The sequence below is a fragment of the Myxine glutinosa genome, chromosome 1, assembly GCF_964187855.1.
Source record: "Myxine glutinosa chromosome 1, kmMyxGlut1.1, whole genome shotgun sequence".
Taxonomy (NCBI): domain Eukaryota; kingdom Metazoa; phylum Chordata; class Myxini; order Myxiniformes; family Myxinidae; genus Myxine; species Myxine glutinosa.
Window position 1 is genome coordinate 162,657,430 of NC_136261.1, and position 21,211 is coordinate 162,678,640.

General features: G+C 49.5%; 1 protein-coding gene across 1 annotated transcript in view; it reads right to left on the minus strand.

Annotated features, from left to right (window-relative positions):
- The window catches only part of LOC137416728 (U3 small nucleolar RNA-associated protein 14 homolog A), a 193,699-nt gene that overhangs the window by 89,838 nt on the left and 82,650 nt on the right, over positions 1 to 21,211 (minus strand). The window contains exons 8-9 of the mRNA XM_078771162.1: positions 16,765 to 16,875; positions 16,425 to 16,519 (exon numbers count right to left, since the gene is read on the minus strand). Coding sequence (XP_078627288.1) covers positions 16,425 to 16,519; positions 16,765 to 16,875 — 206 coding nt within the window. The remainder of the gene's footprint in view (positions 1 to 16,424; positions 16,520 to 16,764; positions 16,876 to 21,211) is intronic.

Below are 21,211 nucleotides of genomic sequence, written 5' to 3' on the forward strand. Positions count from 1 at the left end.
AGAGGTAATGGAGACGAAGGACCGGCAGGTGAGGACGCACCTGGAAACGGTCAAGGTAGCCTTAGAGGATGAGCTTGAGGAGACGTACCGGGGAATAAAAGAGGTGAAGCACAAATTAGAAGAAGTGGAAGAAGGGATGAGCGAAATTAAGAAGCGACGGAGAGGGGATAAGAAAGAAATAAAAGAGGAGATATAAGAATTGGTCCAAAGTCTGTGTTTGGATCGTGATGATGTGCTCATTAACCGGATGAGGGATTCGCAGGTGATGGAGGGGAAGCGAAGAGGAAGAGGACCCGGTGTAAGTGGTGACCAATATGGTCGTGCGTATGATGCGCCAGGTGATTTGATAAGCTTGGGGGTCGAGATTGACCCGGGTGTTCGTGAGAGGCCGTTGGTGAAGTGTGCGACAGGTCTGGTGTGCGAAAAAGGAGGTGTGCAAGAAAGTCCGACTGTGGGGTGTGTGAGGAAAAAGTGCGTGCCAAGGAGTGAGGGTGCTGGCGAGAGTGAGTCGGTCGTAGCGCGTGTGCGAGGGAGCACATGGAAGCGTGCTGTGGTGAGTGTTACAGAGGGTGTGACGGGAGAGTGTGCGCAAGAAAGGTCTGTGACGGACAGGTGCATGGGGAAAGAGTGCGCTGTCAAAAGTAAGGAAGAATGCACACCTGTGGTGAGTGTTACAGAGGGTGTAACGGGAGAGTGTGCGCGAGAAAGGTGTGTGACGGACAGGTGCATGGGGAAAGAGTGCGCTGTCAAGAGTAAGGGTGAGTGCGCTGTCAGGAATGGAGGTGAAAGTAGTGAGAGTGACATGGAGCGTGAGTTAGTTGTGACAGGTGAGCGAGGATGTACACCTGGGATGGAAGGATGCACACCTGGAATGGTAGAGCGTGAGTGGGAATGCACGCTGGAGTTGGTGGTGAGGCACGTGGTTGGGTGTGCGAATGAGAGCACACCTGTGATTGTCACAGAGGAGGTGACAGAGGAGGGGGCGCGAAGAGGTGTGTTGGTGAGGTGTGCGACCAACGAATGTGTGCCAAAGTGTTTGGTGGTCAGGTGTGTGACCAAGGCTGTGAGTGGAATGAGTGTACCGAGGTGTGTAAGGAAAGGTACGAGGGGCATGGAAACGGCTGGATGTGTGAGCAAGGAACGGGCTGTGGGGTGTAAGCGTCCAGGTGAAGCATCGACGTTAGACGGGGTAGAGTTTAGAACGACTTATAGCCGAATCGGGCCCTCGGTGCGTGCTGGGCCTCGCTTTGAACGGCCGCGTCCGTGCTCCACTAGGCGGAGCGGGCAGCTGGATAGGAAGGGTCGTCATGGCGACCACTTTTTGGTGAGACGTGCCGGCAGGTCGAGAGCGGGACATTGGATGGCTCCGTGCCGAGATGGTGCGTGGGATCTCGGCACGGGTAAGCCCCCATCCCTGCCCCGAATGCCGGACGCATCCAGCCGCCGGCACAAAACAACCAGCATTCATGGCTTGGCTTTACGAAGCCGGGCTTTGGACAGGAATTGGCGCACCGAGAGGCAGTAGTGAGTAGACTGGGTGATGAGGTTAGTGTTTTGGCCCCGAAATTAGAAAAAGGCGAAATTTGATGATTGGCAAAGGATTGGCAGAGTGATGATTGGTAATGGTACAGTGATTGGCAGATTGGCAAATTTTTGATTTGTTGAAATTTGATGTGCAAAATTGGTAGTGAGAGACCCCCGATGTGGTGGGATGGCAAATCCACCATCCTTCCCATGTGGGGGGCAAAGGAGCAATAGCTTAAGGGGTGTATGGCAGTGAAAACTAGCCCGGGTGGGTTAGGTTATATTGATAGGGCTCTAGTGAAGATGACATTAGGTGACGTTAAGTTTAGTTAGTGACTGATACCTGTAGTGGGGACGCAGGTAGATTAGTATGGATGATAATGACGTGGGAGCGCAATAGTTTAAAGGGACGACTGGGAAGCGCAAGTTTCAGAAGGGAGTAGTTAGCTGAGATGATGCTGTGTGTGTGAGAATTGAACAGGTGTGATTGCACAGGTGTGCAACTGGACAGGTGTGTGGAGCAGTGTATGAGTAGTGAGTGTGTGGATCAGCGCGAATGCGCTTGGGGAGAGAAGGGTGCAGGTGGCACCAGGTGTGAGAGCACAGGTGTGCAAGTACAGGTGTGTGGAGAGAGTTGGAGTAAGTGGTACGGAGTGGTGTGCATGGTGCGAAGGTGTGGATGGGGGAAGAGTGGACCTCTTTCACGAATACCCGGGGCGGGTAGTGTAAGTGTTAGGTAGAGGGTACAGGTAAATTGTGATTGGATATTGGCATCTGTGGTGCAGTGACAGAATGGTGTTGTGGATGGGTGCATTAGTGTTGTGGAAATGGCTGGGCGTGTAGCCTGTTAGTGTGTGTAGTTGGTTGGGCACTCCACCACTGTGAGGATGTCGGCCAGGTGAGGCCGCAGGTGGGCTCTGGGAGCCGGGAGAGTTGTGGATGGGGCCCGAGGATCCGGAGGATGGACCCGGGTAGCCCAGTGCCAGAGAGGGCACCGAGTGGGGAGAGTGCCAGAGGGCCTTCCCCAGGTAGTTAGGTTAGGGTAAGGAGCAGGTAAGCTCGGAGGCAACTGCAGTGGTGGAGGTGTGCAGGTGGGTAGACCCACTGGGAGAGGTACACGTCGCAGCCCAGAAATTGTACGAGGGCACCGGGAGATGAATCGGGGGAGTGAGACCCCAAATTGAAAAGCACCACAGTTTGGCCAATGGGAATTGGTTTTTAGAACCCATAGTGTAAGAGGGCCAATGGTTTGGCCGGAGAAAGACCCCGGGTAGTGTAAAGTTGTTAAAGTCATTTAGGAAATAGTTAGGATTGATGAACCTGTCGCACCATACGCAGCCACTTACCTGTGGTGATGATGATGACTCCACACCTGTGTTTTCTTTGTTTTGTTGCAGGAAATGAAATTGCTGTGTGGATTGTGAGACGCATCACGACGTGGATGAGACATTGGAGTGATTCCATCTCTCCCTCCCTAGGAGGGACTGATGATGAATTGGTGATGGCAAATTATGATGTTGAGTTGGAGATGGCAAATTATGATGTTGAGTTGAAAATGGCAAATTTGATTGGTTAGGAGGGAGAGAAGACGAATTTGGTTTATGGGAGGAACGGGGAAGACAGTAGGGATGTTTGTTGATTTGTAAAGTAGATGTTTATGGGTAGTGTTGTGTTGTGTGGATACAGTAAGGGGTAAGGGAGGGGCCATGTAGGTTACCTGGTGGGGGGGGGGGGGGCGTACGATAGAAACGTACCTGTCTCACCTGGTTCCCATGTGCCCCCAGTGTGCATCATCTTACATTGCGTGCACTTTTGCGCCCTTACCACCTTACTCACTTGTCTTTTCTTTTGTCTCCCACCTCCGAGGATCTGGCTTTGGGGTAGAGAGAGAGGAGAGAGAGGTGCTGGCTACGCAGTTGTGGGCCTGCACTTTCGCTGCTTGCTGCTTGGATCGATACACCATATGGACCGCAATGTTTGTGGCCACCCACCATGGACCGCAGCTCTTTTGCGGCCAAGCACCACCCGTGGATGGACCTATGGGTCAACGTGGCACCTATGCCATGCAGGTGAACCACTTTTAGTTGACACCACTGAAGGCCACAATATAGAAATGGACGCGGTTGGCGCCTTTCTTTATTTTTTGAAAGAGGCAAGAAGGCCAAGTGCACCACACGAAGGCAAGACCAGCGGCAGAACATCGGCCGGCTGCGACACCACCGGTGATTTATAGACACTTTATTGGTGCACCGGATGGTGCTCACTGTGTGATGGGGTGGTGCTTGATGCTTGGAAGGGGTGCTCTGCACATTATTAAAGGCCGTAGGCCACAGAGCACTCGTGGGTTGGTGTATCGATGCTAGCATGCGTGCTCTCTCTATGCATAACATCTGCATGTGTTCCTCCAAAAACAGGTCCTGGATCGTAGTGTAAAAATCAGCGTAGTCTTGTGTAAATAATGCTCCCTACCGGCTGTATGTTTAGTTTGAGAATTCTTTCCGGATTCGGTTATCCTGTGGGTGTGTTTCTGTGAGGAGAAGGGTGCAACGTCGCAGGGGGACATATTTACTCATTTGTGAATATCTGTAAAACTGTCGCACTCAGGGTAGAGTTAATAGTAGAGGGAACTACATTGCGTGCCACACTAAAGTAGGTAAAAATTTATCGGGTCGGGACGCCCCGAGGGTAGAGAAGGGTGCAATGTTGCGAATATGGAATTTGGCCTCCATATCCGCTTGTAAATATTCCCCTATTTCCCCAATATTCCCCAACTATCCCCAATCCCCCATTCCCTAGTCCCATTGTCTGTAAACAACAATCAGTAGAGCCGACCTTCCCCTTTTTCCCCCATTAAATGTCGTGCCCAGGTCCACCGCATCACACGTAGACAACTTTCGGACATCTTGCTAGTTATTCTTAGTCTATGTCAGTTAAGGACTCGTTTCCATTAATTATGACTCTTCGTTGCACCAGAATGTGATTATATGGCACCAGTAGTGAGTTTAGGACCTTTCCCATACCTCCTCCCATCTTCTTCCCCAAACAACAACAACAACAACAGAGGGGCACGGCGCTGCGCGGGGGGGAGTGTGCGTCCTGACACCGGCTCGGTTAGCCGCCATTGACAATGCGCTCCAGACCATGCGCTCCACGGGGTTACCACAAAGGGGCTGGCTGTCAGCTCCTCGTCAAGGGCGGAGCCTGGTAAACCCCCCGCACGCACCCAATGAGAAGCAACGTGCCGATTCCACGAGGCGGAGCTAACGAGCCGAGGGCGTGTCACTCCCCGCCGGATATACGCGGCCACGTAGCGGACGTGACGTCAGATGCGCCCCCAGCTTGAGCAGACAAGACGCCATCCGAGCGCTGCGACCTCCCCGCATCTCTAGACCGGACCGGGTCGACCCTGTCCTTGAGCCAAGAGTGCACCTTGAGCCATCGATACCCGCTTTCCTAGCCATCAAACCCCGTGTGAGTCAGCCTTTTGTCCCGTTTATCTGTCGTCTGTTGGGGTTAATATAAGATTGTGTCTAAGTGCTTGTCTTTCTATGCTGTACCTCTCGTCCTTGTAATCTAACCTTCCGCCTTAATATAACCTCCTCCGGAGGTCTTGAGAACTGAACCCTGGGTGTCGTGTCATTTGAATCCCAGCCGTGGTGTCCTTTTCCTTTATTGACCTAGCGCAGCGCGATTAGTCGACGTTCGGGTATAATCGGGTAACTTGTGCAGACGTGGTCATACCAAAACCGCTCGGTAAATAACATCCAAGCCACGTCTGTAACAATATCCTTACAAAAAGCACAACTTTACATTTTCCTGTCTCGTGGTAACAGTTTTATGTTTCTGTCATTAATAGTTTGTTTTTAATTAATAAATATTTAAAATCATGGAAATTCATCTACCCAACATCCTATACATTTGACAAGCAAGTCATAGTTGAAGGAAATTTCCTTCAATGTCCGATACAATAGCAATGAGGCACTGGGGCAGTCTACATGGACGGGTCAATTGCCCCAGGATTACTGAAGATGAATTCCCCTACTTTAATGATGTCTATGGCGTATTTATTATGATCTGTAATACCGACTTAAGTAGTTACAATATGAGAAATTGACAGAAAAACTGAGTCCTTTCAAAGATGGTCAGCTTAAATGATGACCACCAACTCAGCAATTCACATCACAACAACCTTCATATATCTATTTAACTCACCTGAAGGTCAAGTGTATCACTACTACCTTATTCAATAACTATATATGGGATCATAAGTAAATGTATACATTAGGTGCTTGCAGTAGGCGAGTGCGCATACACACTTTGGCTAATACAATTTTTTGGGTTAATTGGCTGATGGTATGCACACATTGGCTAAAATGTGCTTTATAAAAGTCGACTACAGTTGCTTTTTTAACTACAAACACCCACTCTGAGAAAGAACCGTCAGGGGAGGGGTTGGGGATGGGGCAAATCTATTTTGTGCCTGTGGCTAGCAAAAACCGCCTTCCCTCAGGCAGGGGTCAGTGAACCACGTGCACAAGAGAAAATCTCAAGTAACCTCCCCAAGCCTTATTGGGGGATTACTTTGTTCCCAAGACCTTACTATTTCATTATCCAACACATATGCAACTAGAACGGCACTCAGTAGAGAGCATACCTTCGCCTGGTTGGCCATATCACTCAATGGTGAAGAATCACTTTAAAAATTCTACTAGCTGGATCCGGATCCGGATCTTCACCAAAATTGAATCGATTCTTCCTCGTCACACACACAACCTGTCCAACAAGTTTCATCCAAATCCGTCCATAACTTTTTGAGATATCCTTTTTGAGATATCCTGTCGACTCTGCCAGGGTCGACTCTGCCAGTGTGCAGAATGCCCACTCGATCTACGAGAGGCTCGTATTTACTCTGGCGGACCGTTCGCTTCAGTAAAGCAGGTCCAGGCTCAGCTAACCATGTCAGCAAAGGTATCCCACGAGAACTACGGCGATTATATTTGAATAATCTTTCATGCAGCGTAGAATTAGTAGCGGTACACAGGAGAGTCCGAATAGCATATAGCGCTTCTGGCAAAACCCTTTCCCACATGCTATGGGGCAAATCTCGGGATCTCAGTGCCATCATGACGGCCCTCCAGATGGTACCATTAAATCTTTCGACTTGTCCATTGCTTTGGAGGTTATAGGCGGTAGTGTGGCTCGAGGCAACTCCTCGCTTGAGGAGGAATCGCTTGACCTCACACGACATAAAAGCCGTCCCGCGGTCACTGTGAATGAAAGCAGGATTTCCAAACACCGAAAACAGCTGACGTAAGCAGCGGATTACCGAGAGAGAAGGTGTCAAAACACGGGAATGCAAATGGGAATAGGGAAAACTCCTCCACTACAGTCACCATGAATCGATTAGGTCCCCCAGGCAGTGGCCCTTTGAAGTCGATATTCAAGCGCTCCCACGGCAAAGATGAGAGTGCCCACCACAGGTTGGAAATAAGTGTGTTTTAGCTCGGCGCACATCTGGCAGTTCTTACATAACTGGCGGATATCATCCACTGAATAGGGCAGATTTCTACTTCTAACAAAATGGGCCATCCGAGTGATACCCGGATGGCAGAGGGCGGCATACATAGACCGTAGATCATCGACGGTCATTCCTGAGCAAGTGGGTCTGGACAATGCGTGATAGTGTGTCAGATAGTGTGCGAGAGTAAAAGGCTGCGCAGTTATCTTTACCGGGCAGGTACACAATCTCGAAGTGGTAGTCTGCCAGTTCCATACACCAGCGTGCAAGCTTCTTGTTCTTAATCTTTTGAGAATGTTTGCGGTCGTACATGAAAGACACGGATTGCTGCTCAGTTGCTACTTTAAACAGTTTTCCAAGAAGGAGATGGGGCCATCTGCGGATAGACTCCACCACCACATAAGCTTCTTTTTCTACGGAGGAGTGGCGGCGCTCACTGTCAGATAGTGTGCGAGAGTAAAAGGCGACCGGTCGCCCCACCAGACACAGTGTTGATGCGATAGCGCAGTCGGAAGCATCCCTTTCTACGACGAAGGGTACTGTCTCGTCGATTGAAGTCACAACAGCACCTGCAACATCATCTTTAACTTGTTGATAAGCCGTGAGGGCGGGCCAGGTCAGCGGAACTGTTTTTCAGTCCACCAACGGCCTTATCTTCTCTGAGTATTTAGGGAACCACGTGCTGTAATGTGCGAAGAGCCCCATTGCTCGCTGGATGGCTTTTATGTCGCGTGAAATAAAGTGATTCCTCCTCGAGCGAGGAGTCGCCTCGAGCCACACTACAGCCTATAACCCCCAAGGCAATGGACAAGTCGAAAGATTTAATGGTACCATCTGGAGGGCCGTCATGATGGCGCTGAGATCCCGAGATTTGCCCCATAGTATGTGGGAAAGGGTTTTGCCAGAAGCGCTACATGCTATTCGGACTCTCCTGTGTACCGCTACTAATTCTACGCCTCCTGTGTACCGCTGATTTCAATAAATTGTCGTGAAAATATTGTTACAGACGTGGCTTGGATGTTATTCACCGAGCGGTTTTGGGATGACCACGTCTGCACAAGATTATACTCGATATTATACCCGAACGTTGACTAGTCGCGCGATGCTAGGTCAATGAAGGAACAGACACACGGCTGGGATTAAAATGACGACACCAGGGATACGGTTCTCAAGACCTCCGGAGGAGATTATATTCGTGCGGAAGGTCAGATTACAGGGACGAGAGGTACAGCACAGAAAGACAAGCACTTAGACACAATCTTATATTATTCCCAACAGACGACAGATAAACGGGACAAAAGGCTGACTCACACGGGGTTTGATGGCTAGGAAAGCGGGTATCGATGGCTCAAGGTGCACTCTTGGCTCAAGGACAGGGTCGACCCGGTCCGGTCTAGAGATGCGGGGAGGTCGCAGCGCTCGGATGGCGTCTTGTCTGCTCAAGCTGGGGGCGCATCTGACGTCACGTCCGCTACGTGGCCGCGTATATCCGGCGGGGAGTGACACGCCCTCGGCTCGTTAGCTCCGCCTCGTGGAATCGGCACGTTGCTTCTCATTGGGTGCGTGCTGGGGGTTTACCAGGCTCCGCCCTTGACGAGGAGCTGACAGCCAGCCCCTTTGTGGTAACCCCGTGGAGCGCATGGTCTGGAGCGCATTGTCTGGAGCGCATTGTCAATGGCGGCTAACCGAGCCGGTGTCAGGACGCACACTCCCCCCCGCGCAGCGCCGTGCCCCTCTGTTGTTGTTGTTGTTGTTTGGAGAAGAAGATGGGAGGAGGTATGGGAAAGGTCCTAAACTCACTACTGGTGCCATATAATCACATTCTGGTGCAACGAAGAGTCATAATTAATGGAAACGAGTCCTTAACTGACATAGACTAAGAATAACTAGCAAGATGTCCGAAAGTTGTCTACGTGTGGTGCGGTGGACCTGGGCACGACATTTAATGGGGGAAAAAGGGGAAGGTCGGCTCTACTGATTGTTGTTTACAGACAATGGGACTAGGGAATGGGGGATTGGGGATAGTTGGGGAGTATTGGGGAAATAGGGGAATATTTACAAGCGGATATGGAGGCCAAATTCCATATTCGCAACATTGCACCCTTCTCTACCCTCGGGGCGTCCCGACCCGATAAATTTTTACCTACTTTAGTGTGGCACGCAATGTAGTTCCCTCTACTATTAACTCTACCCTGAGTGCGACAGTTTTACAGATATTCACAAATGAGTAAATATGTCCCCCTGCGACGTTGCACCCTTCTCCTCACAGAAACACCCACAGGATAACCGAATCCGGAAAGAATCCTCAAACTAAACATACAGCCGGTAGGGAGCATTATTTACACAAGACTACGCTGATATTTACACTACGATCCAGGACCTGTTTTTGGAGGAACACATGCAGATGTTATGCATAGAGAGAGCACGCATGCTAGCATCGATACACCAACCCACGAGTGCTCTGTGGCCTACGGCCTTTAATAATGTGCAGAGCACCCCTTCCAAGCATCAAGCACCACCCCATCACACAGTGAGCACCATCCGGTGCACCAATAAAGTGTCTATAAATCACCGGTGGTGTCGCAGCCGGCCGATGTTCTGCCGCTGGTCTTGCCTTCATGTGGTGCACTTGGCCTTCTTACTTCTTTAAAAAATCAAGAAAGGCGCCAACCGCGTCCATTTCTGTATTGTGGCCGTCAGGGGCCAACTAAGAGTGGTTCACCTGTTTGGCATAGGTGCCACGTTGACCCATAGGTTCTTCCACGGGTGGTGCTTGGCCGCAAAAGAACTGCGGTCCATTGTGGGTGGCCACAAACATTGCGGTCCATATGGTGTATCGATCCAAGCAGCAAGCAGCGAAAGTGCAGGCCCACAACTGCGTAGCCAGCACCTCTCTCTCCTCTCTCTCTACCCCAAAGCCAGATCCTCGGAGGTGGGAGACAAAAGAAGAAGACAAGTGAGTAAGGTGGTAAGGGCGCAAAAGTGCACGCAATACAAGGTGATGCACACTGGGGGCACATGGGAACCAGGTGAGACAGGTACGTTCCTATCGTACGCCCCCCCCACCAGGTAACCTACATGGCCCCTCCCTTACCCCTTACTGTATCCACAAAACACAACACTACCCATAAACATCTACTTTACAAATCAACAACCATCCCTACTGTCTTCCCCGTTCCTCCCATATACCAAATTCGTCTTCTCTCCCTCCTAACCAATCAAATTTGCCATTGTCAACTTTCATCAAAATTTGCCATCTCCAACTCAACATCATAATTTGCTATCACCAATTCATCATCAGTCCCTCCTAGGGAGGGAGAGATGGAATCACCCCAATGTCTCATCCACGTCGTGATGCGTCTCACCAATCCACACAGCAATTCTCATTTCCTGCACACAGAACAAAGAAAACACAGGTGTGGAGTCATCATCATCACCACAGGTAAGTGGCTGCGTATGGTGCGACAGGTTCATCAATCCTAACTATTTCCTAAATGACTTTAACAACTTTACACTACTCGGGGTCTTTCTCCGGCCAAACCATTGGCCCTCTTACACTATGGGTTCTAAAAACCAATTCCCATTGGCCAAACTGTGGTGCTTTTCAAATTTGGGGTCTCACTCCCCCGATTCATCTCCCGGTGCCCTCGCACAATTTCTGGGCCGCGGCGTGTACCTCTCCCAGCGGGTCTACCCACCTGCACATCTCCACCACTGCAGTTGCCTCCGAGCTTACCTGCTCCTTACCCTAACCTAACTACCTGGGGCAGGCCCTCTGGCGCTCTCCCCACTCGGTGCCCTCTCTGGCACTGGGCTGCCCGATCCATCCTCCGGATCCTCGGGCCCCATCCACAACTCTACCGGCTCCCAGAGCCCACCTGCGGCCTCACCTGGCCGACATCCTCACAGTGGTGGAGTGCCCAACCAACTACACACACTAACAGGCTACACGCCCAGCCATTTCCACAACACTAATGCACCCATTCACAACACCATTCTGCAACGCACCACAGATGCCAATATCCAACCACAATTTACCTGTACCCTCTACCTAACACTTACACTACCCGCCCCAGGTATCCGTGATGGGGGTCCACTCTTCCCCCATTCACACCTTCGCACCATGCACACCACTCCGTACCACTCACTCCAACTCTCTCCACACACCTGTACTTGCACACCTGTGCTCTCATTCTTGGTGCCGCCTGCACCCTTCTCTCCCCAAGCGCATTCGCGCTGATCCACACACTCACTACTCACTCACTGTTCCACACACCTGTCCAGTTGCACACCTGTGCAATCACACCTGTTCAATTCTCACACACACAGCATCATCTCAGCTAACTACTCCCTTCTGAAACTTGCGCTTCCCAGTCGTCCCTTTAAACTATTGCGCTCCCACGTCATTATCATCCATACTAATCTACCTGCGTCCCCACTACAGGTATCAGTCACTACCTAACCTTATCGTCACCTAATGTCATCTTCGCTAGATCCCTATCAATATAACCTAACCCACCCGGGCTAGTTTTCACTGCCATCAACCCCATAATCTATTGCTCCTTTGCCCCCACATGGGAAGGATGGTGGATTTGCCATCCCACCACATCGGGGGTCTCTCACTACCAATTTTGCACATCAAATTTCAACAAATTAAAAATTTGCCAATCACTGCCCATCATCTGCCAATCATCAAATTTTGTTTTTCTCTAATTTTTGGGTCCAAAACACTAACCTCATCACCCAGTCGACTCACTAATACCTCTCGGTGCGCCAATCCCTGTCCAAAGCCCGGCTTCGTAAAGCCAAGCAATGGATGCTGGTTGTTTTGTGCCAGCGGCTGGATGCGTCCGGCATTCGGGGCAGGGACAGGGGCTTACCCGGGCCGAGATCCCACGCACCACCTCGGCGTGGAGCCATCCAATGTCCCGATCTCGACCTGCCGGCACGTCTCAACAAAACGTGGTCGCCATAACGACCCTTCCTATCGGGCTGCCCGCTCCGCCTAGTGGAGCACGGACGCGGCCGTTCAAAGCGAGGCCCAGCACGCACCGAGAGCCCGATTCGGCTAAAAGTCGACCTAACCTCTAACCCGTTTAATGTCGATGCTTCACCTGCATGCTTACACCCCGAAGCCCGTTCCTTGCTCACACATCCAGCCGTGCTCATGCTCCTCGTACCTTTCCTTACACACCCAGGTACCCTCATTCCACTCACAGCCTTGGTCACACACCTGACCACCGAACACTTTGGCACACATTCGTTGGTCGCACACCTCACCAAAACACCTCTTCGCGCCCCCTCCTCAGTCACCTCCTCTGTGACAATCACAGGTGTGCTCTCATTCGCACACCCAACCACGTGCCTCACCACCAACTCCAGCGTGCATTCCCACTCACGCTCTACCATTCCAGGTGTACATCCTCGCTCACCTGTCACAACCAGCTCACTCTCCTGGTCACTCTCAGTACTCTCACCACCACTCTTGACCACGCACTCACCCTTACTCTTGACAGCACACTCTTTCCTCATGCACCTGTCCGTCACACACCTTTCTCGCGCACACTCTCCCGTTACACCCTCTGTAACACTCACCACACCGCGCTTCCATGTGCCCCCTCGCACACGCGCTACGACCGACTCACTCTTGCCAGCACACTCACTCCTTGGCACGCACTTTTTCCTCACACACCCCAGAGTCGGACTTTCTCGCACACCTCCTTTTTCGCACACCAGACCTGTCGCACACTTCACCAACGGCCTCTCACGAACACCCGGGTCTATCTCGACCCCCAAGCTTATTAAATCCCCTGGCGCATCATACGCACGACCATATTGGTCACCACTTACACCGGGTCCTCTTCCTCTTCGCTTCTCCTCCATCACCTGCGAATCCCTCATCCGGTTAATGAGCACATCATCACGATCCAAACACAGACTTTGGACCAATTCTTTTATCTCCTCTTTTATCTCTTTCTTATCCCCTCTCCGTCGCTTCTTAATTTCGCTCATCCCTTCTTCCACTTCTTCTAATTTGTGCTTCACCTCTTTTATTCCCCGGTACGTCTCCTCAAGCTCATCCTCTAAGGCTACCTTGACCGTTTCCATGTGCGTCCTCACCTGCCGGTCCTTCGTCTCCATAACCTCTATCACCTCGTCCAGCCTCGTTGTCAGTCCCTCACGTACCATCTGACATTCCCTCTTTGTCGCTATCAAGTCGTTTTTTATGTCGTTTTGTGTCGCTTTTAAACCTCCTAATACCGCAGTGTTCCTTTGAACCTGCTCCTTTACTTCTTTTTGTCCCTCCGTCAGCTGTTCCACCTCCTGCGTCAGGACCTCTATGCCCCCTTGTAACTTTACAGTCCCCTTTCTCACCTCCTTCTCCATGTGCTCCTTACAGTGCCTCACCTCCTCGCGCACTCCTCCGACCTCCTCACTCACACCTCTTCTGATCTCCTCTCCCATCACTTGCATCTCCTGCCCAGATGCCACCCTCATCTGCTCCATTTCCTCCCTGTGAGCATCCAGTTTGGCTTCTACCCCCATTCTGACCCCCTCTATCTGCTGCCCCATTTGGTTAACTTCCCTTTCCGCTTGGTCCCTCATGTCCCTCAATTTGCCTTCCATGGTGTTTTCTAACCCCTCTAACCCTTTTTGCATCCCTTCCATTTGATTCTCTTGAGCGGCCATTCTGTTTTCTACCCCCGTTAACCCCTCCTGTATTTCCCCTAATCTATCGTCTAATTTCCCAAATTTCATGTCTAATCCCTTAAAATTATTGTCTAATCCCTTAAAATTATTGTCTAATCCCTCACTGGTACCCCTCGCTTCGTCCCTCATTACCCCTATTTTGCCCTCCAATCGCTCACCCTGAGCATCCATCCGGTTCCCCATTACCCCCATTTGGTCCTCCAATCGCTCACCCAATCGCTTACTATCAGCCCTCATTTGCTCACTATTAGCCCTCATATCGTCCTTCTGCAGGTTGAGGGACGCCTGCATTTGCGCCATAAATTGCTCCATGAGGGCCTGCATTTGGGCCATCCCTCCCACTTGTGCAGCGGGTGCGGCCGCCGTAGCTATTTGCGAGGCGCCATTTCGCGCGCCCGTTACCTCGTGCGTGACGACGCTATTTTGCGAATCTGCTACCCTCACTGCTTCGCTCACCTCTTGTCCCTCAATTTGGTCCTGGATCGACCCTGCCTCACTCTCCCCTACCGGACCCCAGCTGTCTTGGTCTGCCATAGCGCGACTTTCAAAATACGGGTTTTTATACAACAAAACAAAATTTCGACCGTTATAATTTCGTCGAGCGCAGTAAACGCGCTCCGAATCGATTCTAATTGTTACAAATTTGGGCCTAATAAATTTAGTCCCGGGTTCGAATTCCACTCCTCGACACCAATTGTTACAGACGTGGCTTGGATGTTATTCACCGAGCGGTTTTGGGATGACCACGTCTGCACAAGATTATACTCGATATTATACCCGAACGTTGACTAGTCGCGCGATGCTAGGTCAATGAAGGAACAGACACACGGCTGGGATTAAAATGACGACACCAGGGATACGGTTCTCAAGACCTCCGGAGGAGATTATATTCATGCGGAAGGTCAGATTACAGGGACGAGAGGTACAGCACAGAAAGACAAGCACTTAGACACAATCTTATATTATTCCCAACAGACGACAGATAAACGGGACAAAAGGCTGACTCACACGGGGTTTGATGGCTAGGAAAGCGGGTATCGATGGCTCAAGGTGCACTCTTGGCTCAAGGACAGGGTCGACCCGGTCCGGTCTAGAGATGCGGGGAGGTCGCAGCGCTCGGATGGCGTCTTGTCTGCTCAAGCTGGGGGCGCATCTGACGTCACGTCCGCTACGTGGCCGCGTATATCCGGCGGGGAGTGACACGCCCTCGGCTCGTTAGCTCCGCCTCGTGGAATCGGCACGTTGCTTCTCATTGGGTGCGTGCTGGGGGTTTACCAGGCTCCGCCCTTGACGAGGAGCTGACAGCCAGCCCCTTTGTGGTAACCCCGTGGAGCGCATGGTCTGGAGCGCATTGTCTGGAGCGCATTGTCAATGGCGGCTAACCGAGCCGGTGTCAGGACGCACACTCCCCCCCGCGCAGCGCCGTGCCCCTCTGTTGTTGTTGTTGTTGTTTGGAGAAGAAGATGGGAGGAGGTATGGGAAAGGTCCTAAACTCACTACTGGTGCCATATAATCACATTCTGGTGCAACGAAGAGTCATAATTAATGGAAACGAGTCCTTAACTGACATAGACTAAGAATAACTAGCAAGATGTCCGAAAGTTGTCTACGTGTGGTGCGGTGGACCTGGGCACGACATTTAATGGGGGAAAAAGGGGAAGGTCGGCTCTACTGATTGTTGTTTACAGACAATGGGACTAGGGAATGGGGGATTGGGGATAGTTGGGGAGTATTGGGGAAATAGGGGAATATTTACAAGCGGATATGGAGGCCAAATTCCATATTCGCAACAATATGATCTTTGGAACCTGTTGCAATGAGCAGGCTTTATTGAAATCAAAGACGTGGCGTACACCAACACAAGGCACAGCAAATTATTCCATCACTACAGAATAAAGCGAAAAGCATGTCTCAATCGATATACCGAAATCCTGCAGTTCAGCTTACCAAATGTCCCAGGAAGCAAAGCAGCATCTCGTGGCACCTCACAGCAGCAGATTAAATACGCTAGCCAAGCATACACCCATGTAAGATAGATAAGAACTCTTTCACGCCTTCCACCAGCGAAGTAGTAGTTTGAATCGGATTTTATTATCACAGTATCGTTTTTGGCCCTCTCTCCCAATGGTGAAGAATCACTTAAAAAATTAAATAATTCTCATATCCGAATCCATTCAGATCTTCACCAAAATCGAATCCAATCGTCCTTGTCAGACACCCAACCAGTCCACCATATATTGTCCAAATCCGTCCACAACTTTTTGAGATATTTTGCTCACGGACAAACAGACAGACAGAAAAACAGACAGGGGTGAAAACATAACCTCCATCCACTTATGGTGGCGGAGGTAAAAATGGTGGAGACTGGCTACGCAGCTTTCGATTCTACAAGCTTCAGCCATACCTACATACATGGCATCGAATTGCCTAGTTTTTGTATGATGTTATATTGAATTTTTATTCTATCAAACAAATAATATTGTAGAATGCCTGCTTTTCAACATACTAAGGGTTAACAAAATTTTTTTGTGACAACACTGCAACCACCAATGCTCATCCTCAAAATAAACATGTCACAGTGAATACCCTGTTGACAAAATAATTGGTTGATCTGGTGGAAAGATCTGGCAAGCAGCCTCAGGCAAACAATGGAGAATTCAACTCATCGTACATTTTACTCTTTATCTTGTGCTGTCTTCGTGCCTTGGCTTCAAAGTATGACTGGAGAGCTCTGTATTTCTGAAGCTCAGCCCGTCGAGCTCTTGCCTGCCATGCACATGCAAGAAAACAGGATATATCAAAATAAACAACAAATCAAAAATTTCAAAATGACCTTTTGTTAAAGTGTTAAAAAAAGAAACAAAAACATGAAATTGACTTGAAAAACAAGTGGTCAAAAATGCCAAGGTAATAAAAAAAGACCAGTTAATGAAAGGAAAACAACGCATAAAAAAATAATCGCACTTGAATACTGATGAGCTCAATAAATGAGAAAATAAAAAGTTCCCCACCTCCTCGATACACATTGCATTGGATAGGATTCGTGCAGCTTTAGAATGCGGTGCTGGTGTTGATGTTCCATGTAGAAGAGTCCACACCTCTTGTTCTAAGGGCGTCTTTGCCTAGAGGTAGGTCATATTCAACCACAGAAATATTGCCTGTTTTAGTCATGTTGGCGGCAACAACTTTGGCTCAGCATTTCAACGGTAGATGACCAAAGGAATAACTAGTTCTATGCATTTCCTCCCTCCCTCACAGGATGGTGCAGAGGTTGTGCACTCACCATTGAGTGGTGTAACTTGAGTTTGGTTCTCAGCCTGACAATAAACTGTCAAATTGGTGCTTTTGTAGTTCAGTGCGATGTCAACGATTTTATCTAATTAAGATTCGATAAAGGATGAATCTTCATTATATATTAACAAGGTTGTTGAGGATACAAGCTGCACCCATCGCGACGTATGCACACTGAATATTTATACTGAATTCCCGTTTCTACCAATACACACTCCAAAGTGTTACGTGGTCCTCTCGGTGACTACCTGGTCTCGGTGACCCCCGGACCGTGAGAGGAACCTCGCCAGAAAGATGTATTATATATGCGCTTTCGTAACACAATCCATATGAATTCCAACCAAGAGAAACTGATTTTCAATGATATATTTTCAATGGTAATGATACCATACCATTTCAAAGATACAATCAAGGATATATTCCCCGAGCAATCAACCATCAACAATTCACAATCCACAATCAATCCCCTAGCTGATTAAGATGGCCATCTTACATACGTGTGTCCCCTTTTGTACTCACGACCCCCTTTGGTCTCTGTCCCTCACAATGTCTCTGGGCCCCTCCTGACCAAGATGATGGTCGGCTGCGCCGCACTCGGGCGGTTGAACGAACCCCGGGCGGACGTGTTTCCACCGGGCATGTATCGTACCGGGAACCACAGCTGCAGCACCCCTCCTGGCCAAGCGAAGCGGGTACTGTAAAGCCGGCAAAGCAACCCGCCGCTTGCAACGCGCGTTAGGCCCCAACGTGCGACCCGTACGCGTCTTTGTAGACGGTGCGGCGAACGGTGCCAGACGCTGGGTCGGTGCCCGGCCCCACGGCAGCTTGACGTGTCAACCGGGTAGGTACACGTCCCGGTAACTCCTCTCGCCAGACGGGCTTGGGAACGCAGCTTTTCCACGCTGCTCAAGATCGATCCCACCTCTCGTCGGAGCGGGGCGAGGAAGAAGAATCCTCGTTGCTTCTCCGGACCTCGTGTCTTTCTTCTTCCGTTTCCGGTCTCTTTTTTCCCAGAAGGGCTCCTGACCCTCCAATCACAACAACCCTTAATCGACTACACAGTGATAAGCAAAGACCTGAATTGTAATTCACATACATTCACATAAATATGTAACAAAAGGAAATTGTTCATTTCACGTCAAACATCTACGAACCCCGTCAATGATGGGTACCTTTGCTCGTGTAAGGGGTCTCAAGGTGTGTAAATGTTCAAAAGGAGACTAAGAGGTGTAAAGGGTCTAAGGAGTGTTATGGGTCTAAAGGGGTGTAAATGGTCAAAGGTGTCTAAGGGGGTGGAAATGTTCAAAGAGGTCTAAGGGGGTGTAAATGATCAAAGAGGTCTAAAGGGGTATAAATGGTCAACAAGGTCTAAGGGGGGTAAATGGCCAAAGGGGTCTAAGGGGTGCAAAGGGTCCAGAGGCGTTGAAGGGGTGTAAATGGTCGAACGGAGTCGAAGAGATTTAAAGGGTCTGAAGAGGTCGAAGGAGTGTAAAGGGTTCAAAGGGGTCTAAGGGGTGGAAAGGGATTAAAGGGGTCTAAAGATGTTCTATGGGGTGTAAAGGGTCTAACGGATGTAAAGGATAAATGGTTTTGAAGGGGGTGTAAAGGGTCAAAGGGGTCTAAAGGAGTGTATAAGGGTCAAAGGGATATAATGGGGTGTATCGGGTCAAAGGGGTCAAAAGGAGTGTAAATGGTCAAAGGGGTCTAAAGGAGTGTAAAGGGTCAAATGGATCTAAGGGGGTGTATGGGGTCATAGGAGTATAAGGGGTGTGAAGGGTCTAAAAGGGTCTAAAGGGTAGAAACTGTCTAAAGTGTGTAAAGGAGTGAAGGTGCAGGAAAGACATTATCTTGGGTCCGTACATAAATTCACTCGGGAGTGCAACACGACAATAACGGGCCAAATGTCCTCCCTATCACCGTCACGGTATAAAACCCATTTTCAGGTATATGGTGGTTAAAAATCTGATGGTAGAAAGTTTCGTTGTGATTAACCATGGCAGCCCAAAGCAGTATGATCCCAAACAAAGAGCAAAACAACTCACCTTGTTGTGAGGATGAGGTGAGGCAATCATTGGAGGTTCACCCCTTGTCAAGTGGCGGTTTGTAGTTGGCGTCACGTGGGTCGTTTTTTCTACAATATATTTTTTCACACTTGAGTGATGTTAGATGAGCAGTAAAATTACCTTTACAAGCGTTACGCCTAGGTCCCCCGTCGGTGAAGTGATGTGAGTTGACAAAGTGGAAGACGCGAGGCGGCCATCTTGGATTGTGACGTGGCGACCCAATTTTCAATAGCGTTCTCCCTTATACGTAGATACACCCACACACCAGATTAGAAGTTAGTAGTTCGTTTATTTTTCAAGATATTTCGCTCACAAGGTTCAGACATATATAGATATATGGTGGCGGCCATCTTGGATTTTGACGTGGCGACCCAATTTTCAAAAGCGTTCTTCCTTATGCCTAGATACACCCACACACCAGATCAGAAGTTGGTACTTCGCTTATTTTTCAAGATATTCCGCTCAAGGTTCAGACATACATGGTGGCGGCAATCTTGGATTTTGACGTGGCAACCCAATTTTGAATAGCGTTCTTCCTTATGCGTAGATACACCCACACACCAGATTAGAAGTTGGTACTTCACTTATTTTTCCAAGATATTTCGCTCACAAGGTTGACATGTATATGGTGGCGGCCATCTTGGATTTTGACATGGCGACCCAATTTTCAATAGCGTTCTTCCTTATGCCGAGATACACCCACACACCAGATTAGAAGTTGGTACTTCGCTTATTTTTCAAGATATTATGCTCACAAGGTTCAGACATACATGGCGGTGGCCATCTTGGATTTTGACGTGGCGACCCAATTTTCAATAGCGTTCTTCCTTATGCCGAGATACACCCACACACCAGATTAGAAGTTGGTACTTCGCTTATTTTTCAAGATATTCCACTCACAAGGTTCAGACATATATATGGTGGTGGCCATCTTGGATATTGACGTGGCGACCCAATTTTCAATGCGTTCTTCCTTATGTCAAGATACACCCACACACGAAATTAGAAGTTGGAACTTCGCTTATTTTTCAAGATATTCATCTCACAAGGTTCAGACATACATGGCGGTGGCCATCTTGGATTTTGACGTGGGTTGCACCCACACACCAAATTTGAATGCGGTCCTTCGCTTACTCATGCACGCACGCCCGCACACAAACACGCACGCCCGGACAGACGGACGGACACACGGACTGAGGTGAAAATCATAGTCCCCCTTTCGCTCCGCTGTGCGACGGGGGACAAAAAGCATTACGCATAGGTACCCCGTCGGTGAAGTGATGCGAGTTGACAAAGTGGAAGACGCAAGGCGGCCATCTTGGATTTTGACGTGGCGACCTAATTTTAAACAGCCTTCTTGCTTGTGCCTATATACACCCACACACCAGATTAGAAGTTGGTACTTCGCTTATTTTTCCAAGATATTTCGCTCACAAGGTTCAGACATATATATATGGTGGCGGCCATCTTGGATTTTGACGTGGCGACCCAATTTCCAATAGCGTTCTTCCTTATGCCGAGATACACCCACACACCAAATTAGAAGTTGGTACTTCGCTTATTTTTCAAGATATTCATCTCACAAGGTTCAGACATACATGGCGGCGGCCATCTTGGATTTTGACGTGGCGACCAAATTTTAAACAGAGTTCTTCCTTGTGCCAAGATACAGCCACACACCGGATTAGAAGTTGGTACTTCGCTTATTTTTCGAGATATTTCGCTCACAAGGTTCAGACATATATATGGTGGAGGACATCTTGGATTTTGACGTGGCGACCCAATTTTCAATAGCGTTCTTCGTCATGCCGAGATACACCCACACACCAAATTAGAAGTTGGCACTTCGCTTATTTTTCAAGCTATTCATCTCACAAGGTTCAGACATACATGGCGGTGGCCATCTTGGATTTTGACGTGGGTTGCACCCACACACCAAATTTGAATGCGGTCCTTCGCTTACGCATGCACGCACGCCCGCACGCAAACACGCACGCCCGGACGGACGGACGGACACACGGACGGTGGGGAAAACCATAGTCCCCCTTTCGCTCCGCTGTGCGACGGGGGACAACAAGCGTTACGCCTAGGTCCCCCGTCGGTG